At 54.6% G+C, this 24,819-nt stretch overlaps 1 protein-coding gene across 4 annotated transcripts in view; it reads right to left on the reverse strand.

The window, feature by feature from the left end:
• Positions 1 to 24,819, reverse strand: part of IGSF9B (immunoglobulin superfamily member 9B) — a 94,486-nt gene that overhangs the window by 57,529 nt on the left and 12,138 nt on the right. For all 4 annotated transcript variants that reach the window (XM_074936736.1, XM_074936735.1, XM_074936737.1 and 1 more), the window contains exons 2-3: positions 10,633 to 10,830; positions 7,417 to 7,563 (exon numbers count right to left, since the gene is read on the reverse strand). In XM_074936736.1, coding sequence (XP_074792837.1) covers positions 7,417 to 7,563; positions 10,633 to 10,830 — 345 coding nt within the window. The remainder of the gene's footprint in view (positions 1 to 7,416; positions 7,564 to 10,632; positions 10,831 to 24,819) is intronic.

The raw sequence follows: 24,819 nt of genomic DNA on the forward strand, positions 1-24,819 counted from the left end.
ACCACCTGCCCTGCCCCACACAGGTCTCCACAGACAGGTACACCAGCATCCAAAGACATACTCCCGCCCCAATACATACCACCTGTGTTCCACTCCCCCACCTAGCCCTCCAGTGGGGCCTGGGGGCAGGGAGGGGAAGAGTCTCTAAAGCATGGGGGTGCAGAAAGTAAACCCCCTTCCCTCCACAAAGGCTACAACCACAAGCACTGCAGGGCCCCCTACACACAGAGGAAAGAGCACCAGGCTCCACTACCCTACCATTGACACATACACTTTTCAACCTCCGCTCCTCATGGGCCCTTCCAAAGACTCTCCTGATTATTAAGTATTGCGGGCAGGGGAGGGAGGAGACTGTTGTTTTAATTAAAGCTCCATCCTGTTTGGATCATCTGCTTCCCGGTGACTCACTCTGACTTGCTTGAATTAATAACAGAGTCAATCTCAAACCCGCTAGGATCCTGGGTTGCTCCCTAATTAGGCCCAGGACACATCCCTGCCTATCTCCAAAACTCACCCCATGTCCTGACCCGACCTGCAGATGTGCAGAGGGAGGAGAGCTGCTCCACAAGACACAGGGGTGGGAAGGGAGGAATAACTCGAAGGAAAATGTAAGCTTAAGTATCATCGGATCTTCCTGATCTATCGGGCTGTGGAACAAACTCCTCAAGGGAAGCAGATTGGACAAAGCACTAGAGAATAGATTGGAGGGAGCGATCCTGCATCAGCCCGGGACAGGATAATCTCATCTACGCAGCGTGCCAGTGACTAGCCGAGATCCAAAGGAACCTCCCATCCCTCCTGACGAAAGGGGAGGAACCATTCTCGATGCTCAGTCGTGGGCACTTACACACACATAGGGCACGTAACCCTGTTCTGGAGGGAGGCATTACTCTTTGCCAAGGTACAATTAAATTAGACTGGGGGCCTAAGGGAGATAGAAAAACTCCAGCCATAGTCCGAACATCCTGGGTTGAGCAAAAGGACCTTACATCCATGCTCTTGGATCTGCACTCAGCCAAGCTAATGCCTTATTTCATTAGTTCTTGAATACGACAAGACAGAATCCCAACCCCCTGGGGCGAGTGAGCCAGCCCACAAGTTAGTTTACATTTTGCATTTCATTAAATTCAGCCAATTAAACTAGACTGATTGGTTTCACTTCCTGGTTCTCAGACCACAATGCTGCAGTGCACCAGCCACAATGCTGCAGCGTTTAAGCTGTGAACAATGTAGGGATGTGTTCAATGAAACAAATTCTCTTCTCACTGAAAGGCATGAAAACGTGTGTGCAGTTATTTAAAACTCCACAAACTTTAGACTGGGATCTCCACAAAGCTGCCAACATCCCTGTAATCAGATTGCCACTTCCTACCAGCAACTCTCAAGTTCCAATACACCGGGAATGGAAGAGAACAAAGGCAATTAGGTAAAAATATTAGCTTTCAAATGAATGGACACAAATGATGATGTGATTAAGGTGCAGCAGAGGGAGTCCAGGCCCAAGGGATCTATTCCTGATTCTGCCATTGATTTACTTGTATGATCCTGGACAAGTCACACTGCCCAGAATTTTCTAAGAGTGACGTCTGACTTTGGCTGTCTCCATTTTTAGGGGATACCTGAGCACCCACTGTTCTCATTGATTTCAGCTGGAGCGGTCTCACACTGGCTCCAAAAATCAAGTGCAAGTCCTAGTCTTCTCAAGTTGTGCACCCAAAACTTGAGCCATCAGAAAATCTGAGACCATGTTGGGAAATGCTAACTTTAACTTCTCCTTGCCTCAGTCTCCTGGTCTGTAAAATGGGAAGAAGAATGGTGCCCTTTTTCCCAGGGATCTTGAGAAGCTTAATTCATTACAGCCAAATGCAGCCCTCTACTATGCCCATGCAGCCCCATGGACTTCATGTCCCAAGGGTTGCACAGGTGCCTCTGGGAGCACAATCTGTCTCTCTCTGAGCAAACTACTTTAAGGCATTTGGATGAAAGGTGTTATCTACGTGCAAAGGGCTTATTAACAAACTAGGGCAAGTTGCACTCTCTCTTACAACTCTCCTCATGCTTTCTCCCTATGTCTAACTTGGGAGACAAGAGCTATTTAAAGAGGCCACTGACTTTCCTATGCATCTTTTAGTTGATTGAAGCTACTGCTTTGCCTTTCTCCAGAACCGTCCATTCTAAGATCTGAAAGCTCTTTACAACCTATCAAGAAATTCAGCCTCGCCTTGGGAGGTAAGGAAATATTATTAGCCCCATTTTACAGCTGGGGAGGTTGAGTCATTTGCTCAGTGTTATGGGGCAAGTCAGTTGCAGAGACGAGAACAGAATCCAGCAGTCCTGACTCCCAGTCCTTTGCGCTAATCATTAAGTCATGATGTCCTGCTTTTACATAGACAGAAACAATCCCAATGTTACTTATTCTAAGCTAACAACATATCCTAATGTGACAAATTACTAGTTGCTACGTTATTTAGCGCTAATAAAAAAAAAGAAAATCTGAGTTTCAAAAAAAGAAAGATTTTCCAATTAATTTACAAAAAAAATTTGTTTCTTTTCCCAAATTTATTTCAAAATGTAATTTATCTTAAAAGCTCCACATAATTAAACCATGTAATTACAAATACAAGTTTGTCCCTTTTGTAAGTAATGTTCTTACTCAAAATAAGTCTGGACTTAGTTTTCCTTCAAGTGATGAAGACATAATTGAGGCACAGCATCCATCAAAAAGTACATAAGATTGGCCATACTGGGTCAGACCAATGGTCCATCTCGCCCAGCATCCTAGTGGCCAGTGCCAGGTGCTTCAGAGGAAATCAAAACAACAATCATTGAGTGATCCACTCCCTGTCGTCCACTCCCAGCGTCTGGCAGTCAGCAGCTAGGGACACCCAGGGCATGAGGTTGCATCCCTGACATCTTGGCTATTAGCCACTGATGGACTTATTTTCCATGAACTTACCGAATTTTTTGGAATCCCGTCTTAGTTTTGGCCCTCACAATATGCCCTGCCAACAAGTGCCACAAGTTGACTGTGCGTTGTGTGAAATTAAAGAGAAGTTATACTACACTTATCATTGCAGCAAGTTGCCGAATACATCTGCTCTCCTTCCCTTGGGTCTTTGTCTAGGGAAGTTTACCTCCATTGGGGAAAAAAGAAAAAAAAAAAAACACCACACACAACGACGACAGGCTATTCCAGCCCTGGGCTCCCCTCCATGTAGCTTGGCCAATGCACCTCAAGCATTGGCTACAGCAGTCCCCCGCTAGAAGCTATTTATTCTTCCTGAATCGCAGTGAGTAAAGAAAAGGGTTCCACTGGGCCTTGCTCAGGGGCCCTTCGGCTGGCATAGAGCACATTTCTTCCCATTCGAGGAAGCGAACACCCAGATATTGAATGGGAAGAGCTCACTTCATAGAATCATAGAATATCAGGGTTGGAAGGGACCTCTGGAGGTCATCTAGTCCAACCCCCTGCTCAAAGCAGGACCAATCCCCAATTAAATCATCCCAGCCAGGGCTTTGTCAAGCCTGACCTTAAAAACTTCTAAGGAAGGAGATTCTACCACCTCCCTAGGTAACGCATTCCAGTGCTTCACCATCCTCCTAGTGAAAAAGTTTTTCCTAATATCCAACCTAAACCTCCCCCACTGCAACTTGAGACCATTACTCCTTGTCCTGGAAAATGCTTGCCAAGAACTTTGCAAGACACAGGCAAGCATTTTTCCCTACCCATTACTGCTGGAGATGCCAGCTTCTAGATGAAATGTAGAACTGAAATCCCCACCACATGTGTCCCTTTCAGATCCTTGGAGACGTTGTGTGTAAGGGGAGGGGTTAACGCCAGCCCTTGCTAGCTAATAGCATCTTGGCAACCTGCAGTTTCCACTGATCTGAGGCATATATTTCCTGCCCTTCATATTGTTGCACAGTGCCACTGTGCACTCTTAAACTGCTGCCCTGCTGCACTCCAGAGGTAGGAAAAACAATCCTCACACAGCCGCTGGCCAGCTCACAAAGGTGTTGCAAAGCTTAACTAGTTAACGTGTATAAAGCATTTGCAAGTCTCAGATGGGAAGCGCTACAGAAGGGCAAAGAGTCACTGAATTGGCAGATGATACGTAAGCTTGTCATTTGCACCTGCTGGTACGCAGCTATCCTGATCGGCAGCATCCCTAGCCATTATCCCTCTCCTATCACCAGATCGGCTCGTTCCTGTAAATCCTGACCCACACAATTCCCTGTTATTCCAGTCCCAGGCCTCCCACACCTGGCTAGGAATATACCTTGATCCTGTCCCCACTATTCCAGGATGGGGCTCCTCCACACACAGCTCTGCTAGACCTGACCTGCAGCAGCCTGTGGGCAAAAGCTGCCGGCTTGAGATGGGTTTCATTTATATTTGTTACCTAACCCAACCTGAAATCCACACGCAAAGGTGCACAGCAGCAGTCTGTGCTGGTGCATCAGGCTAGAGTACAGTCTGGTGGAGCCATCTCCACTTGCATCATCAGGAAGCACATTTTGTTCTCAAAAATCCTGCTCACAGCATTACCCACGAGTTCAGAGACCACAAAGAGACCGAGATCTTTAAATAGGAACTATAAGAATGAATACATAACAAGCCAAGGCAAAAAAGGGCCAGATTCTGATCCTCTGACACACACTGAATTTTACTCCTTCCAAAGTAACATGAAAGCCAATGAGACTACTCACAGAGTAAGTGCTATCCAGCATAAGTACAAGGATCAAAATCTGTCAACCCCCATCCTCCCACTTCTCTTTACCTCTTTCCCCAGGCACCCTTCTGGCTCTGATTAAATACAATAATGAATGGAAGCGCATTCCTTATCAAATTCTTTTCTTTTCAGTCAGATTCTCAGTCTCAATGGTTGGCTTATTATTCCAGTTAAAAGCGCGAAGCCCAAGGGAGGACCTATGCAATATGTATCGTGCGCTCAAACTTGTAGGCTGCCAATACGGCTCTCTGCAAACAAACCAAGCACCCATACACGCCCCAAAGAGAAAGCTTTTCAAACTCGAAATTTAAGTGTAGTCCATCGTCCGGTTTGGAGCAACTTTACAAAAATGGGTCCAGTTAAACAAACAAAAAAAATCAATTAAGTTAAATTCAGTTACATGGGTGCAACTCCTGCGCGGACACACTTAACTCTCTTTGCAACAGATCAAAGTAAGCTACGCCAATATCAACCAATGTGAATAAGCTTTACGTGCACCCACACACAGGTTGGCACAGGTGCAACTCAACTGATTTTAATATAAGTGGTACCACTTGCATGTTGGCAAGGTCCAAGTGCAATCTCCCAGCAGGCACTTCCTCTTTCTTTCACCTGGACCGACTCCTGGGGCTCAATCTTGCAATATTCCATGAGCAATATTCCCACAGAACCCGACAGGCGTACTGCCGGCAGAGTGCTTGCAGGGTCAGGAGCCAGGCATCCAGGGTGGGATTCAGTCTTGTCGAGACATGGCCACCTGCTCATCTGATCAACTTGTTAAAAAGCAGTGACAAAAAAATAACTCGCGAGCAGAACGCAGATGACCAGCCCACTGGTTCCCCAGCTGCTCTGTGAGGACAAAGCAAACCCACCCAAGACACATTTCAGGCAGTTTCAGCCAAGGGAACGCCATAAAGAAAGGCGACAAAGGAAGAGAGGGGAGCTGCCATGTACCAGGGTTTCTTACCTTCATTGGTTTTCTTCTTGCTAGTACAGAGCATATATATGCTACAGTCCCGCTCTCCCATCCCACCCACGCCCACAGAGCCTCCTGCAATCCCAGTCTGCCCTGCACCTTTCAGGTGTACCAAATGCACAGTGAGCCCTCAACCACATTCCTTAGGCTAATGTGGAATCCTGGGTCCTGCCCCATGGGGTCCTGCTCAGAAGGCTAGACCTGCCCCCAGCTGGGTTATTCCCAGACTTGGCTGATTGGTCCCTGACTGCTCACTATCTAAAATTTCCCTGGATTTACCCTATTCTAGCTGCTGTCTGAGCAGCTGCCTACCTCTGTCCCAGCGCACCTCACCTGCCTTCTACCTCACAATGACCCATGAGAGATGGTCCAGTGAATAGAGCACAAGCCTGGGTTGTTGGAGGCCTGGGTTCAATTCCTGCAGCACCACACACATCCTAGGTAATCCTGGTCAAGTCACTTAGTCTCTCTGGGCCTCCATTCCCCAGCTGTCAAGTGGGAGTGTTGTGCTCCCTTACCTCACAGGGGGGTTGTGAAGATATTGAAGACTGGTTCTCAGATACCACAGTGGTGGGGGCTAGGTAAGCACGATAAATAGACAGTACTATGTGTCCGTCTCTCTCCCCGTCACCTCTCATGAGGAGAAGGAGGGCAGCCCTGGGCCTTCTCCCTCCCAGAGAGATTCACAGGCAGCACACAGTGAGCACGGGACACTCTGAAAAGTGCTGCGAAGGAAACCTGGAGGAACAGCCCTGACAGAAACTAGAGGAGGGGCAACAAAACAGACCGGTAACAACCTGTATCGAGCGGCTCAGAGATGGGCTGGGCCACAGCTTGGATGGGAGCCCTCCACGGAATAGCTACATGGAAGGACACACGGGAAGTGGTACTGCTGACTCTAAGTGGGGCTATTCCCTCGTATTGATGCCAGCACTGCTGGCCACGTAGAAGTTAGGTCCTGACCAGCTGTGGTCATTAAAGAGCTCTGGTAAATTTGGGGAACTGAAGGGATGTTAGCATGTGTCCCCCAATGGAATTACATCCTATTACCCCAACACCCACTGCAGTTTTGACGGGGGTATAAAACTGTCTCGCTTCCCAAATAGTTGTATAAGTATTACTGTTAAACAGCTGCCATGTTCCACTCCAGAGGGGGCTGCATTTCATTGCTGCATATAGGGATTCTTTCACTTTATAGCCTTCATCTATTCCACAGGTGTCTTTGTGAGGCTTCAAGCCCTTTGCTGATTGATTAGAGACCCTCCTGGTATTACTCCTCCATCCCTTCTCTCCCACTATCTTCCCTCCTCCCTCTCATCCACTCCTCTCCCCAACCTGAAGTCTCCATCTAGGATATCCCTGGATCCCTGGCGCTGCCGTATTGACTGCTGCGAGCATGGTTTGAGAAATGGCAGCAGATGGGGCCTCGAGGCCCGTTCCTGACAGATGGCTGCTTTCCCTGTAACACAGGATGCGGGAAACCAGAGATGATGGAAGGCCCTCGCTGGCAGTTTCAACAGAGATACAAAGGAGAACGGAGATGCCTGGGTGAAGGGAAAGGGCTTCATTACTGGACAGCGCAGACCAGACAAGAGGGCAGCTGAGCTCTGGGACTTGGTCTCTTGGGGTTCTGGTCAGTCACATGCTAGCAGCAGGTTTGCCCAGAGAGACGCATGCGGAGGGGAAGCCCCCCCACCTCCTACTCACCATTGACCGTGAGGTGCACCCAGCTGCCGTTGTGGAAGGTGTCGTACTGCTGATCCAGCATAAGCACTTTGCACTCGTACCAGCCCTGGTCCTCGGAGCGAATCTGCTCGATGCGCAGGGACGCCTTATCATGAAGGCTGGCGCGGCCTGGAAGAGACACAAGGTCAGAGGGACTCAGCTCTCAGCAGGGAAAGGGGGCCCTGCAGCCGCAATGCGGCATCAGCCTCACCCCTCAACCCACCACTTGACGCCCAGCCTCTCAAATGGCACTTACAGAGGCTGCGGAGAGTCCACCCTGCTCCCAGCCGAGGCTGGCTCTCCGCCACTGGACATTGAGGCTGGGCTTTTTCAAAAGGGGCCACCGATTTCTCTCTTTTTGGGGGCCCAACACTACACAATGCACCGCAGGCCCAGTTTTCCAGGCACCGCAAGGCCTGCTGACTTCGAAGACAGCTGCGGACGCTCACCTCCCACAGGGGTCTCAGGCTGGGCACCCAAGAACTGAGGCCCCCGGAATTAGAAGCTGCTTTAGAAAGTTCTCACTTGCCCATCCAGTCAGCCAGGATATCCCTGCTGACAATCAGCCCCATGCTAAAGAAGGTGGAGGCGATGCACACTGCAAATCTGAGATCTATGCCACAGGGACATAGGAAGGGCCAACAGACCATGAGAAAGCAGGTGGTCAGGGCCCCATGGATTCGGAGCTCATCTGGGACACAGGGCTTCATCTCATGTCTCAGAAAGGAAGGTGACCTGCTGCAACGAGGAAGTGTGCCTAGGATTAAGAGCACCTGCTCTGCTGCCAACAGAGGGGCCCTGCACAGACACACGTCAGATTGGCTCCAGCACCGTGTTGAAGCCAATATGCGTCCTGTAGCCCTTTCACCGGCCACTGCTGCCACAGAATTGCTCCCTCTGAAAGGCAGCCCAGCCCTCCCGCAGGAGGACGCTCCAACATGCCCCCATTCTGGGCTAGCACACATCACTGCATCCAGGGGACAGGCCACGAGACAGGCACCCTTCACCTCTAGGTCAGTCTGTTCCATGTGCGCAGTGACTCAGAGCTACCCCATGCAGCTGTGGGGCAGCCGGCATGCCAGGGGAGCCTCACAACCCAGCTTCCAGTGCTTAAGTGCTCCCACCACAGAAACCACCAGCCCCACTGGCTCTAACCCACCTCCCTGCTGACCAAGGATGGGCTAGAGCACAGAGAGCCAACTCCGCTCGAGGTGATGGCTCCAAAGCAGCCTTGAGGCATGAGCCGAGGAGGCCCGACGTTGAGAAGTGACTCGCAGAAGAGCCAAGGGCAAACCAGGGGCGACCTGCGGCTGATGCGCAGGGTTGGTGGGGAGGTGGAATAGGGCAGGCCAGGGCACAATCGCAGGCCAGAGCGAGAGGACGAAAACCCCAGCCCCTCATGAGAGAATCATTTTCTTCCTGGCCAGAGAAGCACACAGCAAGCCACCAGCTTGTTTCCCTGCTGGACGCCCTCCAGGGACTGCCAGCTCCCCAGCCACACTGCCTGCTGGGAATCAGGGCTCCTGGCCAACTCCCACCTGAGAGCGACGGCACTAGCTGGAAGCGGAGGCAGGGCTGAAGTATTTGAGACTCTCCCTTGCTCCTAGGGTGCGCACACACACACGCACGCTTTATCCCTCCTCCCCTTCCTGGAGAGCACAGCAGGGAACTGATGTACCTACCTGCAGGAGGAAGCCACCCCCTTCCCTCCCCCGGCTCCCGGTCAATACCTCCTTGGCAGTAACCCCTCTATTGTCTGCCAAGTCCCACGCATAAGCTAACCATACAGCTGTAGGGTGCCTCCCTGCCTCCTGGCCAAGAGACTGCTCTCCTGGGTCCTGTTACTCTCCCCATCTCACTGGGAGATCATTCAGGGGCAGCTGCGCATCTCCATGGTTTCAGTTTAGGGTCCACCCAGGCCTGGGATCAAAGCCCACATGGTAATAGGCTCCCTGCCTCCTCCCACTCCCCATCCAACGCTTCAGGACATGGATTGCGCGGCATCGATTCTCCGTCCCCAGTGATCCCTCCTCCCCTACCACCGCCATGCAGCTCCGTGCACCACATGCAAGAAACAGACACTGCACCTCCAGCTCCCTGCTGCTTCAAGGGGCCAATTGGCAGCGGCCAGAGGGGATTGGTAGGGCATTTAAGAAGGCAATAGCTTCTCACCCCAGGGCTTTGCACACCTGCCACAGTCATCAGAGGCCAGGGACGACCCCTTCTGCACCTCGTCCCCTCCCCCCACCAGGATGGCCAGCTGCTGCTACATCTCCAACACGTTTCCCCGTCCTGATCTGCCTTGTGAGATCCCCACCCTCCTTAGGTCCCAGAAGCCATAGGAGGCTACAGGGGACTATGAGATGGTGAAGGGATGCAGCACAAGCCCCTAGGAAGCCAGTGATGGGCAAACGGGGCTGCGCAGGGCAGAGGTCCCCATGGGAAGCAGGCCTATGGAACCACCCACGGGGACAGCTCACTGCCCGCTCTCCCTTCCCCCTTCCCCTCAGGCAAGTCTAGGCGGGGATGGGGGGGGGGGGGGAGAGATAGCTCAGTGGTTTCAGCATGGGCCTGCTAAACCCAGGGTTGTGAGTTCAGTCCTCGAGGGGGCCATTTAGGGATCTGGGGCAAAAAAAATTGGGGACGCAGTGGAAGGGCCAGTTCCCCTTGCTGCAGAGAGGAAATGGGTGGCAGCAGTTTCCTCCCATGAGGACACCAAGCAAGGCTCCTGTCCCCAAAAGCAGCAGCCCAGGCTCTCCGCTGTTCCCAGGGGGCAGCAGCGCCTGCCCTTAGTTTTGCTGCCTTGGCTCCTTCCATCCCACACAGCCCAGCTGGCTTCCCGATGCTGCTGCTTAATTAAAACCAGCCGTGTGGAAAGAATGGAATGAAAGGGAGAGGGGGAGAGTGTCTTTCCTGGAAGGGGGCAGACAGGAGACGGTCCTGTGCCGAGCAGCCAGCTCTCACTGCGCTCCTCACACACAGTCAGCACTCTGGGGAACAGAGCAGAGGAATGCCGCCCTCCCCGGATGGCGGGGGGGTGGAGGATGTGCTTCAGGGCCGGAAGACACAGCGTGCATCTGCCTCAGCCTACGGCAGGTTGGTCGCTCTGGGTGAAGATGCTGAAGCACCAAGCCCAGCGGAAGGGCCACGGAAGCCCCATCCCTTCTCAGCACAGGAGCCCATGGCTCGGAGACTCACCTGCATACTCTGGGTCCACATGGGGAGGGTAAAACCCAAACTTGATGAAGATGGGAATGGGGACTCCAAATTTGAACCACTCCACCACATAGGGAGGGGGCTGCCCGGTCAGCGGATGGATCACGTCGCATCCCAGGATCACGCTCTCACCAGCACGAGCGGTCACAAACTCGGGTTCCTCCCTTGAGCCGTGGGCAGCTGGGAGAAAACAAAACAAAAACACAAGCTGGGCAAAGTCATTGGCTTTTATTGCAAGCAGCCCCTCTCCTTATTCCTGCAGGTACACATGCCGACTCTTTCACAGGGCACACTAGAGCTTGGGTACCAGTAGCTGGGCCTGGTTAGGAAACGGAGACACTCCCTCTAGCAGCTGAGCTCCCTACCGCCACGCTGGGGTGTTGAGCAAAGGAGCATGCCCCGACTGTGCAGCAAGTCGCCCACAGCGCCATGCTAACGAAGGGCACATGGCCAGGCTCTGAAGGGCAGCAAGCCGGCAGCACAGTGCCCCCTGATGTTAGCCGCAGGCTAGGAGCAGACCAGGGCAGCAGGGCCACGTGGAGGAAAGCCAGCAGACTAAGAAGGATATCCCACTCCACAGGCCTCTGTTGCGGCTCGCCATGGCGCCAGGGATGGATCGTGCTAGCCTCCCCGTCAGCAGTTTGAGAACGGGAAACACTGTACAAACCTAGAGAGTCACAGCATCCAAAGGGCAACATGTTCCCAGTAAGCTCCTCCACCCTGCTGGGAAACAGCAGCTACCACAACCAACACACAACTCAGGTCCCCTCAGCACGTGGAGACTCCCTCCAAGGTGACGTTCCTCTCACGCTCCCACATGCGGGTGCCCCTGCCTCCCCGTTCTGGAGGAGGAGGAGGAGGAGGAAGAGGAGGGGGAGGTGCGGGCAGGAAATGCACAGCTCTTCGATCCGCTCTGCATTGCTGAATAATCTCTTCAGGGACGCCTCTCCTCCCTTCGGCAGGGGAGACATCCATTCGCCCCGCCAGCCAGTTACCGCAAGGCGCTACAAACCCCTGGAATGGGCCTTTCGAAAGGGGAAAGAGCCGACGCCACCCAGGCTCAGCCCAGCAGGCGGTGACAGCGTCATTAAAACAGCTGCTCAACTAACTGGATGCCTGACACATCCAGCCCCAGACCATGGGCCAGCCCCAGACCATGGGCCAGCCCTGCCCTGCCCTTCACCCCAAGCCTCTGGCCACCCAACCTGCCACATCTCCCCAGAACAGGACACCTATCCCATAGCTCCTCATCCCCCTCCCATGTCCATACCCCACTAACCTGCACCAGCCGTAATCACCCCCTCCCAAAAGACCAGAGCTAGCCCCCACCGTCCAAACAGGCATCTTCCATCTCCCCCCAAGCATGCTGCCAGCCCCTTCCCCACACGCTACCGGGAGCCTGCAGCTAGCCCATTTCCCCTTGCGAACACAGGACTCTCCCCAGGCTTAGCAGGATTGGGTCAGGTCAGGTCTCTGCAGGAGAGAAAGACCCACGTGCTGCAGAGAATGGTGCTGCAGCTGCAGCAGGTGGCGCTCTTTCCTTTGAGTCAGCTCTGACCCCAAAGCCTAGGGGGTGCTAGTTTGCTGACGACACACCCTTTCAGATCAGTCCTACAACCAAAGGCCCGTTGTGCCACTGAGGTTCTGGCCAACTTCTACCAGGGGTAACTAACCCCTCTGCAATTTCAATGTTGAACAGCTATGTTCACCCCAGGGCAGGTTATATTTCAAGGCCAGGTAAAAGCAAGCCCTGGCACTCTTCATTCATAGAGCTCAAAGTGTGTTACAAAGGTCAGCATCCTTCGCCCCAATTTCCAGTGGGGAAACTGAGGCACAGAATGACACCGGGACTTCCTCGCGGTCACCCAGCAGGCCAGTGGCAGAGCCCGAAACAGAAGCCACATCTCCGGAGTCCAAGTCCAGTGCTTTATCCACTAGTCCACACTGCCTCCCCTACATGGCTCCGCCGGGCTTTGCACAATCACAGGGGTAATGCAGTGGTTTGTGGTTCCCCTTGGAGTATATATGGCAAGCTATTAGTCGGTACAGGATTTGTGAGAAAAGTGCAGGGCTCACAGCAGCTTGCTGTGGCACACCCGCTCCTCCCCTTCTCCATCCTTTGAGCCAGCTTCAGAGAAGAGGCGAACCAGCTGTTCTCCTACAAGGGCTGGGAGGTGGGTGGGAGCCCACGCAGTCCCACCCTGCACAGGCCCATTCAAGGGGTCTCTCCACAGCAGGAGCTGTGCCGTAAGGCCTGTGGGTACCATACTCATGGCACACAGGGCCAGCCTCTGCTGCCAGCCAGCCCAGCTCAGCATGACAAAGGCAAGGAGAGAGAGTTAAAACCCTTGGCAACCCAGAAATCCCACAAGCTTCACCCCACCAGCCTCCGCACAATCTTACCAAGTCAGGGCCGGAGCAGCTGTTAGCAGCCCCCTGCCGCTCCTACACCATGCCCCACAGCACCCCCTGCCGGGAGCGGCTAGCTTTGCTATTCCTCTGAGCGCCTTGCGGCGGTCAAAGCATCTGTTACAGGGAAATGCTGCGAGCTCCCCCAAAACTAGCGCTCCTATAAAAGATGTCAGCAAATCAAGGCTGGGGCTTAAAAAGCCGTCAGCCACATCACCACCTGCGTCCTGCCCCACTCCCTGCACAGATGCCTGCTGGAAGAGGCTGGGGCTGGAGTTGCTGTGCACTCCCCTGTAGCCCACGCCCTTCTCCCAGGGGCAGGGGAGCAGCGGTTTTTAAAAGCTCCTTTCAGTCAGCTCCTGCCTGGATCCTGCAGAAGCCAGAGCCTGGGGAATCAGGGAAGCGGCTCCGTGGGCCTGCGGCTTCGGGTATCGGAGCTTTTATAGCGTGAAAAGGCTCCTTTCCGCACGCAGCCGGGAAGCTGCTCAGGCTGCCGCTACCTCCACCAGCGAAGAATCTTCACTCTTCAGGGAGGCATGTTCCCAGATCCTTCGCTCTGCTCTTCAGGGCCAGCTTTGATTGGCCAATAGTGACATCACTGTTTTTCCACAACAGGAGAGTAAGATCCCTGGTTATTTTTGGCTCGGACACAAACGTAAGCCAGCAAACAGCCCCCACGGGCCCCTCGGGGCCCCTGGGCAGGCCGATAATCAAAGTCCCTTTGGGGACGCAGGAGCCAGGTGGCTCTGGCACCGCAGCAAGCCGCCGCTTGCTGGGATAGCGTAGGCAGCAGCCAAAGACTCGCTCCTCCGCAAGCTGCGCCAGTGCAGGGAAAAAACACGCACCAGTCTGATAGCACAGGGCCACCAGCCATGAGTGGAGCACCCCGGCCCAGGCACGGGAATAGGCGAAGGCTATGGTGTCTGTAGCCAGAGGAGGAGTGTGCCCAGGGTGACGTATAACAGGGAGAAGCATGGCAGAGGGATGGTTGGGGTGCAGGTGTATTAGGAGGGACCTGGGGACAATAGAAGGGTTTATGCTGTGTGTGGTCGCATGCGCAGAGGAATAGACAGGGCACCTGGCATGTGGGCATGGAGGGGCCGTCTCTCTCGCCTGGGAGTGTAACTGATCACTCGGGTCATGCACACACCACCAGGCAGCAGGGGCACGTCTAAAAGCAGAGGGGAGCCACGCAGCAAGGAGCTGCAGCCTTCTCCACCACCATCATCCCACCCCCGGCCTTCACACCACCTGTACAGGATTTGTTTGCACCTTGCTGGGCCTCGTTATCGCTGCATTTCTAATGAGGCCAAGGCTTTCGCACCTCATCAGCTGATGGGGTGACTTCAGCTGCCACCCCACCCCTGAAATCTGCAATGCTTTGAGGGACTGGCATCCATCCTCTCCCACTCCAGTGCCCTGGGGCCATTTCCTTGTGTGCTACTATCCTCTCCTCCCACAATGCAACCACACCCATGCTACGGGGAACCAAAGCCATGGCTTGCTAGCCACAGGCCAGCTCCAGATGCACCCCCATAGCTCTGGAGTGGCTCCTGCTTTCAGATGCCGCAGCAGGCTCCGCACAGCGTAGCGGAGATACGGCACAGCCGCTGCAGCAGCAAGAGGGAGGGGCTGGGGTCTGCACAGGGCATTTGAAGGCCAAACCGTTCCTCGGGCCTCAGCCGGCATCCGAGATCAAACTGCCCAGGAGCCTGGTCCGAGCCAGCAGGAGAAATTATGGGGTTTGCCCGGAGATCCCCCAACCACCTGCCTGGCTCCACAGTATGACCATCTCCCCCCCCCATCAAAATGTGACCGCAGCTACCAGATTCAAACCGATGCTGGCGAGGGTGCCTTGTGTGAGCCCGAGTCGGGACAAAAGGAAGGAGGGGCAGGCTCCCCTGCTAGTCACAGCAGCCCTCCTGGATGAGGGTCCAATCTTGCACTCCTGCTAATCTCCTTTAACTCGGGGGGGGGGGGGGAGGGGGGGGGGAGAGGCAGGGAAGCAGGCGCATGACTGGCTGAGCAAGGGCTGCAGCATTTGGGTGACCTCACAGCCACCCCAGTCTGGGGACAGAGGGTGTTAGCCCTTCTGCCCCACAGGAAGATCTGCAAGACCTCTTTACCATGCCCCCAAGTCTCAGGGTACCGAGGACTTGCATCCATCCAGCCCCCCGCCCAACAGGGAGCGAGCAGGTTCCCACGTCCTCGCCAGCCCAGTGCTCCCCGGCTAGCAGCTTGTGCAGTGCAGAAGCTCGGAGCCCATCCAAGCCTTCGCCGGTACGCAGCAGCTGCAGTGTCTCCCTAACACACAGCTGGAGCCCTGCCAGTGCATGTAGGACTTAATGCACCTTGGCACAGTCCCCAGCTCTCTTATCTCCAGTCAGCACCGGGCCCTCCATTCACCTGAGCAGCATTCAGATTTCCACACGGCCAGCAAGAGCAGTGGAAGGGCAAGGGGAAGGGCTGGCTGGAGAAGAGGGAACGACACACCACCATATGAACTGGCAGCGCCAGCTGGTCCCGTACTGCCGCCTATGCCCTCCAACCCAGGAGCACTGGTGGGATGAGTGTGCCAGGCCTCAGCCATACCATCCCAAAGGGTCTGGGCAGCGTGAGTGAAAGATCAACCAAAGAGGGCTTTGATATTTGCCTTACACGCCTCAGCCATGGCCTCAGTGCAAGAGCCCCCTGCAGTCCGTGGGAGTGGATGGTGCTCAGCACCTCACAGGATCGGGCCAGGAGACCCAGAGGCCGCCTCACTGGAGGGAGAAAGCACAACAAGTGCCCCAGAAACCCAGCAGTAGCGGCTCTTGGTACTGACGCAGCACCAGCTCCCTTCTCCCCCCATTCCAGCAGTTTCCTCCGCCAGCTCCAGCTTCTCGCCCTGAATTTTAATCTCCGTCTGGTCCAATAACGCTCATTTTCTGCCCCCACACACGCTGCCAAGCAAACAGCCCCCTCAGCCAGGGACGCTGTGTGCTGGGAGCAGTAACGGTTCTCAGCACCTGCCTCCAGTAGCTCACGCCCGGGGAAGCGAAACCCGGCTCGCGGGGCTCCGCCGACAGCAGACCCCTGCTCCCAACCCAGCGTGGGGACGCTGGAGGGCTGCCCCCATGGCAAGAGGAAACAGAGCGATGGGGGGGAAGGCTGTGAGACGAGGGAGTGCCTTGAACCCCACCAGCAAGAGGCAGGAGCTGGGTTGGCCCAGCCTGGCCTGGAAGGGACACCAGGAAAGGCATGGTGGTGGGCGAGGAAGAGCAATGCAGTTAGAGAGGCAGCCTTGCAGAGTAGCACAGGGCCCAGTCCTTCCTCAGTGAAGGCCAAGCAGACCCAATGACGGTGCCCATCCTAGGGAGCTTGGTCATTGGCATCATCAGGCCAGGGGACTGCCTGGCACTGGGTGTGGGCCAGGAGAGCCCTGCTGAGCCAATGCTCCCAGCTTGGCTGTAGAGCAAGCCCCTTGGTAGCCCAGCACAGCGTCGCCTGCTCCACTCCAGGTCTGAAGATTCTGCTCCCACTTTTCGGGATCGGGGCGCGTGTGCGCAGGTCCCATTCACAATGAGTCTCTCCCCGTGGCTGCTGAACCTGTTTCAGAGCCAGATTCCAACCAGCTCACACACCTATGGTGTCAGTGCACTTTGGCCAGCTGCAGTGGAAGGGACCAACACCAGCCAGCTGCAAACTGTACCTTACCCCACGCCAGCAGATGCGGTCCCCACCCTGCCCCACAGGGCTACAGCGCTCAAGGGGAGTGAAAGGAAGGCACCAGCCACAGAGCTCACATGGACTGCCACAGCATTAGCTGATCCCAAGAACAGCCGCAACCTCAGTCGTAAGCTACAGCAGGACCCATGCTCCCATCCTCCCCATCCGAGGGTACGTACACACAGCCAACAGTGCACAGGCTTCCGCATGGGGAACACAAGCCCAGCACGGACCCTGGGAAGGTGCTTGGAGCACTAGCTCCCTCGGAGACCCACGCTGCACTGTCTTCACCACCGTTACCTGCTCTCGCTGGATTCAAGCTCGCTCAAACAAGCAAGCCCATGGGCAGCTTTTGCTCGGCTGACATGCCCTCAGGCCCCTTCTGATACGGCCCTCCGCCGGCTGAAGTTCTCGTCCTTCATGCAGCAGCAGCTCAAGCTTCATCCACACTGAGGCACGCTGCTCCACCCATCCAGACCCGGAGGGACTCTCTCAAAGGACAATCACATTTGAATGTGGCTGCGAAGAACTGAGCTAGCCAACAAAGCCCACTTTGTGGTCAGTGCAGAGCATAGCACGTTGTGTCAGCTACTTACGCTCCAGCGAGAGCGCAGCGCACAACCCCCTGCCACCGCCACCCACCTAACGCTGGGATCCCGGGTTCAGTGCTGACTCGAGGGAAGACCACCACATAAAGGATGACCTGTGCTACTTCCTGCCACAGTCAGTGGGCTCCCATCTGACTACCATCCAGGCCTGATGTTGCTTAGCTGAGATCTGATGTGAGCACAGCCCACGCTGCTCTGATGGCAAGGGACCAAAGGCAGAGGAGCTCCCAGCCCACCACCTGGCTCCAGCTGGGATTGAGTGAGTCTCGACTGGAAGCAGATCCCCAGTGCCATGTCAGGCCAGACAGCGGATTGATCCCCACCGTGGCCATTCACAGCCAGCCTCCGGGTTTCTGGGCACGATTACCAACTTTAATTTGCTCTCGACTGGATTGTATTTCACGGCCCTTCCTCCCAGGAAGTCGGTAATTCAACCTTCAAGCTTCTCAGCACAAAAGGGAAAAAAAATAGCAGCAGCAGCTCCTGCCTGGCCTGGGGGAGAGGAAAGAACAGGCAAAAAGCTACCCACAGGATGGATCCCCGACAGCACGGTACCACCTTTTCCCCGCTGCCCTGCCTAGGGGATCGGTCGAGAGAGGACGGGGGCCACGGGCTGGAGCAGCGACGTGATCCTTAACACTATTCCTTACAGTGCCTCCTGCTGAGCGAGTTTGGGGCTGCAGGAGCAGGAAGCTCTGTACACTGGCACACACAGCCTCGCGTTCAGGATAACGCCAGCCCTGAAGCGTCAAATCTTTGCGTTCAGGGCCTGCTGAATCGCCGGGACAGGACAGCCCATTCTCCGAGGCAGCTTCAAAGAGGCTTTTACAGAAGAGGCACAAAAATAGTACAGGGCGTGTTATCTTTGAGGCCCGATACAAAGGGTCCAATGACGTCTGGAAGGAAGCCATTGAGCCCCCGGCCCTGCAGGCATCCCTTCTTTGCACCAAGGATGGCCAGGAGAATAACGAGCCGTTTAATGTATAGCCCTCATCAGTTTAACACCATCCTCTCTAGCACATCGCAGCTCGCAGGCCTCTGAGCGGATGCAGGGAGGGGAGGAGAAGGAAGCAAAGGAACATAGTACCCATCTCAGGAAGGGACTCCTGGCCCTCTGGGGAAGATCCAGGGTGCTGGCGACCCAGCTGTTTGCACGCTTCCCTCATCGCCCCCCTTCTCTCTACACTTGTGCCAGTGACCTCCCATGCTCTGGCTGTTGGTGGCAACGCTCGCAGTTCTGCAGTTCCCTCTCCAGCCTGCGGCCATCTCCCCAATGTCTCCTCAGGGGTGCCCCGCTGCTTCCTCAAAACATGCACAGCAAACGCAGATCCCCTCTGCCCACCTCACCCCTTCCCCTGCCACCGCCACCATCCTCCTGGGTTCACGGCCGTCTGGGACGCCTCCCTTTCCTCACCCCTCACAGGCAGGATCCTCCCCTTCCTTCCTAGCTCACCCACCCCCCCACTCCCAGAGCCAACATGTGTCTCATGGCCCGATGCCAGGGGCTAGATGGCATGGCATCTCCAAGTTTTCTCTCTGGACCCTCCCCTCTCCCATCTACCCAGCATCCAGCAAGTAATGTAGGCTTCCTCCTCCACTGCTCTGACCATGTCCCCGCCCAACCCTTGCTCCTCAAGTCTCTCCACTGGCTCCCTGTCACTGAGAACCAAGTGAAGTTGAGGGGTTTGAGCCCAGCCCCCAATGCTCCTCACCTCACTCACTCCCTCCCTCCCATTCTCACCTCCCTGCGCCTGGAAGGGTCTGTCTCCCTCACGCAACTCCTCCGAAGCCCTCCCCCAGCACTCCATCCCACCCCTTGGATTCCCTCTCCTGCCTCAGTCCCTTCTCAAAACCACCAGCGTTCAATCGGCTTCACTCTCTCCATAAGGCGCCGTCTGTTACACTGCACTGCTTGAACCCCCTTGCTTGGCCCATCTTCATCATCTCACACTGCCTTAGCCTGCGAACTCAGAGGCAGGACGTGTGTCTTGGTCTCTCTGACAGGGTAGGCAGAGCCAGGGCACTGTATTGATCAGCGATGGGATTTGGAAAGTGTTCGGGGGATCACTGGGGGGAAAGGGGATTCATGAGCATCAGCCATTGTCCTGTGCCCAGAAGCTAAGGCGATTGAAGAGCTCTCTTCGACAGAAGTCCCTGCCGGCCACCTCCACACGGCAATCCATCTCTGAAGATCACCGTCCCCTCCTTCAGCCCCAGGCTGAGACTCAGCCTGATTTCCCAAAAAGAAAAGGAGTACTTGTGGCACCTTAGAGACTAACCAATTTATTTGAGCATAAGCTTTCGTGAGCTACAGCTCACTTCATCCGATGCCACAAATACTCCTTTTCTTTTTGCGAATACAGACTAACACGGCTGTTACTCTGAAACCTGATTTCCCAAGTTCCTGAAGCAACACGGCTTCACCAGGAGCTGCAGGTGCTCAGGCTTTCAGGAAATGAGGCCATGAGGGGGCTAAGACCAAGGGGTATAATCAAAGTCATCCACATTAACAAGGCAGTTGGACAGCTAAGACTCTGGGACCTGGAATTCTTCCATGAGGTGGTAGCAGCTAAGTTGGAGGGGACAGACTGCATCATCCCCTTTTCTGTGTGGAAAGACGAGCAGAACAGACAAGAACTGTCCCATGCAGAGGTAAATGCTCCGTTTTCCTCCCTCCCTTCTAACTGGCCTGGCAATAAGCCCTTTCTAGGAAGCATGGCCAAAGCGAGGGACCAATCAGGAGAGCGCTAGGGAGAAGCCAATGTCAGCTGGACAAAGATTCACAGCCCACCGCTGGCAGCAGAGGGGGCTAACTTCAGCTCCCAGAAGCAGCTCATTAACAAGAGGGGAATGGGAGTGTGTATGTGAGCGGAGAAACTGCAACACAGAAAGTGCGAAGCTGAGAATGGATGAGTGAACACACAGGAACGGTAGAACCAACAGGGCAAATGGAGAGAGAGAGAGAACGAAGGAACAGATGAGTGTGGGGAGAGAGAACAAATGAACAAGAAAAGGAATGCACGAGGGAGCCTGAGCAAGAGAAAGACGTGCATGGGTGCACACGGGTGTTTCAAAAACATCTCCATTTCAAACGGAGCCAGGACCAAGTGACAAGGGGCCCAGCTCTACGCCGTTTCCTGGGATAAGACCATTTGGAACTGAATGCATCCCTTAAAGACTGCAACAAACAGGGATGCATTGGAACCGAATGAATCACGAGCTGGGTTTGAAATCCCTCTCCCTCTTTCCAAGACTGGAGAGGAAAGTCCAGGGAGGTCAGAGCCACCTGCACACCCTGATGGGCCTGGTCCTCTCCCACCTCCAGGGATCAGCAGGATCCACTACACACACCTGCAACTTTACCCTCACGGGTTGCCAAGTGCTTCATGCCCACTACCACCTAAAGAGGCTTGGCACAGAGGAAGTGGGCAGCATGCACATGCCTTGCAGTAGCCTCTGGAATGGAAGTGCTGAGATGTAAGTGAAGGAAAATAGGTCAGTTTCTGGCAGCTTGCAGTGCCAGTATCTAATCGAAAAGCCAGTGGGGTAACCACATGCATGGCTAGGCTTCACCTCCACGTGAGGAAAGCTGTCTGCCATCCATTACAATTACAAGCACCCAGTTCTTGTGGGGATCCCTGCTCTCACCCCCCAGCCCTGCTGTTCACTCTGCATTCCCTCTCCTGCTCAGTTCACATACCTGGCTAGATGCCCTCGTCTCTCTAGCAAGTTTCATTCTGCCTGCACATTAGTGGCCTCGGCCCAGAATTACCCTTCCAGTCTAGTAACTTCCCCTCCCCGAGGGAGGGTGAGGAGCACAGGGCTCAAAATCTCGCAAAAGATACCTGCATCTCATACCCGTGCAGCAGGGAAGAGGGACAAGGGGAAAGCTAACTGCACCTCCAATCCAAGGGGTATATTTGGGGACAGTCCCATTCAGTTACACACATTTAGGATACGTTCAGGCATTTAACTGCATCTGTGATCTGGCAAAAGAGATCATGGAAATGGGACAATATCCACAAACGCAGAGGATTCTTCAGTAACTCTGACAGATCAGGGTGGGGTCACATTTTATAGGTACCTGTTGAGTCTACAAAATATGCATGCACACCCATGGTGCACTCCAAAAACTTGCCATTTACACCACAGCACTATAGATACGAGCGTGACTGGTGCTGGAGAGATCAGTGTCACCAGCTCCCAGAGTTTTGCAAGTTTTGCAATATTGGGTGTTCTTCTTAAAAGCCCCAGCTCCTGAAGGCATGCGATCAGGTGAGAATTTCAGCTTTCATTTACAAAGTAGGTTTCCGGCCCTTGCGTTTGTGAAGAAAAGCTTGAGAGCATGACCCATGTGGGACCTAAAGATTTAAAAGCAGGAGGGCAAATGAAAAGAATCCCAAAGGTATTATTTAAACATTTCATAATTTCTGTGGTCTGACACATGATTTTTGAATGTTTGCGATTGGCCATATGGAGAGATACAGAAGAGATCTCAGTACTAAAAAGCCCCACGCACTTCAGTGAATCGCATGCACAAGTACCACTCTGCAAGTGCCACTTTGCACGGGGGGGCAGAGAAATGAAGGGCTGGCACGTATGCAAGGCATGGGTAAATCACATTTCAAAACATGGCCCTGATGGAACTTCCACGCACAAACAGGCCCGGCTGCTCCTGGGCAGGTCAGTGTATACGCAATAGAAGTAACTCCACTCCTCTTTCTCTTCCCCCCCACCCACATATTCCATTCTCCCTCCTCCCCCCCACCTCTTTCACTGCATCTCGTCTCCATTCTGCAAGCCTACCAGTCAAAGGATGAGCATGTCCTCTGCACTCTGCAGCCCATTTGGTTGAAATACAAGCCAGCAGCAGGAGACAAGCACATCACATATGAGGCAGGATCTTTCTAAGCGGACACTGTCTGTTGTAGGATCCATTCAGGTGTCAGAGGTGTTCTGACAGCTCCGTTAGCTGATTTCACCCCTGCATTGTGGATTCTCTCACTTCTGTGGGGCATGGCAGGGCGAGAAAGGGCCTCTTGTTTGTTACAGCTCTGACAGCTTGGACCCCACCGTCCTGGTGGGCACATCTTCATGGCTCTGCTGCCCCGTCATGAGCCCTCCAAACACCCCCCCCACAATCATCCCCAGGACACCGAGTGGCCAACGGGGATGTCCAACAGTCTGGATCAACACAGAACCATAGCTGTGGACTGCAGTGTGTCAAACCCTGAGCTGGGACACGACAGATGGAATAGTGGAGCAGAGCAAATGTAAGGTGACAGGTACTGCATTTGTGGCTGGGTCCATCAATCAGCGATGACAGGGAAAGGCAGAACTAGGGTCTCTGAACATTTCATGGGGTTATTTCAGTCCATGAGTGAGGAGTGCCCCTCCCATGCTCTGTCGAGTCCTTCTAACAAGCTTTAGAACACAATACAACCATGCACACACAGTTGTGGCAGTGCCTTTGAGTCCAGAGAGAACACGTGCAGCATACAGCAGCCCTTGGATTCTACTGCAAGCTCCTTCCAGGAGAACCTGGGCAACAGGATTCTTGGGGGCTACTTCAAGCTCTGAGGGGAAACATTGTTTTGTGGTTACGGGTGAGAGGGAACTGGGAGTCAGGACTCCTGGGTTCCATTTCTAGCTCTGCCACAGGCTCATTCTGTTCCTTTGGCCAACACACCCAACTTCTGTGCCTCAGTTTCCCCGATCGCTAAAGTGGAGGCAACACCTGCCTCACAAATAGGAGTCAGTAAGGCTCCACCAGCGAGATCAGAGAGGAGATGCCCTACTGCCATATTTCCATACGCTCCCTAGCATATGGGCACATCTCCCATCACCCTGATCCAGTAGAGACATGTTGAGCACTGGAAGCTCCTGCAGTCCCTCCACCTCCCCATAAACTCCCTTCAGCTGACAGAAGGGAAGGGGTGTGCACTCCGAGCTGCTCTGCCTTTCCCAGCAGAGCCACCCAGCTCATGACAAGTAGAAGACAGCCCGGTCAGCTCATCTGGATGCCCGAAGGCTTCAGATATTCAGAGCTGGGTTCCACTGCTCCACTCGGCCATCCCAATGGGTCAGAGCCATCGTGGCGCCCACCCCCTTCACCAAGGGGCAACAGCAGCAGTTCAATGGACATTTCCAACAGATTCTCCAACCCCCAGATCTTTCTAGGGTGCCAGACTCTGACTGCAGTACATGGGACTCCCGCTTGTGGGGGGAAAAAAAAGGAAGGGCAGCTCATTGGGCATGGTGCCGTTTTCAACCCTGCCATCCTCTCACTACTAATCCCATACAAATGCACCTTCTGAGCCTCTTCAAGAGTGCAAGGTTGGCAGGGGAGCGGGGTCCAGCATTTAGCGCAGGCGGGCTGGGAGTCAGGGCGCCTGGGTTCTGTGCCTGACTCCGGCAGGGCAGGGCGGGGTCAGAGTCTAGATCCCCAAGTCTCATTCCTGGTTCTGAGTGCAGAGATCCCTGACCTGCCCCCTCTTTGTGCTCAACATCCCTTAGGAAAACGGGGATAACCCCAACCTCCCAGGGAGAAGGCGAGGCTGAGGGATTCTCAAGCGGCCGGAGGGACTTGGCTGGGGGACTCTTCATATCCATACCAGGCAACTGGTACACTCATCACGCACGCTGCCTACGGACCAGCACAGCACAGACATGCAATCAGGTAAAATGAACCCTGGCCCTGCCCCAGGGCAGCCAAGCTTTCTCCCTGAAAGCCCCCTATGGCAGATAATGGATGAGACACCAGTCCAGGGAAGCCAGAGAGGAGCAGCAGACAAACATCTGACCCTAGTCAGTTCTGCCTGAACGGCGACGTGAGCCTTCCCTCCATCCCCCAGTGCCAGTGCCCGCAGAGCTGCCTGCGCCCTTAATGCTCCGCTGGTGCCCCGGGACGCCGCGCAGCAGGAGGCTCCCGGAGCGCCCCGTGCGCTGGAGCAATCTCTCCGCGCTCAGCCAGCACAATCGCTAGGTTCACTTTAGGTCACGGGAAAGCTCAGAGGACGCAAAAGCACCATCCCGTCGGAGCGTGATGTGCTCAGGGCCCCCTGACATCAACAAGTAATTAACGAGCTCAATGACCAACTCTGCCACTCCACAGGGCCAGCTGGGCCTTGGACAACAAGCCTGAGAGATGTGCCTCCCTGCCAATCAGGGGCAAAGAGACTAGTGACAGATGTGTCATCTCCCCCCCTCCCCACTCCACCACCAATCAGAGGCCTGGAAGCCTTGACCCTGCATGCACCTCCACCAATCAGCATAGAGGTACCGCTGTCCCATTTGGACCCGACCCTCCCCTCCACCCACAACCAATCGTAGCCCAGTTTCTGGAGAGTAGAGAGGAAAGATGCATAAGCCACAGCTGCGCCCCACTACCCATCCCCAAGGCAGTGATGATGTATCCACCAGAGACACACCCCGGGGTGGCAGG

The sequence above is a fragment of the Natator depressus genome, chromosome 22 (assembly GCF_965152275.1).
Source record: "Natator depressus isolate rNatDep1 chromosome 22, rNatDep2.hap1, whole genome shotgun sequence".
Lineage (NCBI taxonomy): Eukaryota > Metazoa > Chordata > Testudines > Cheloniidae > Natator > Natator depressus.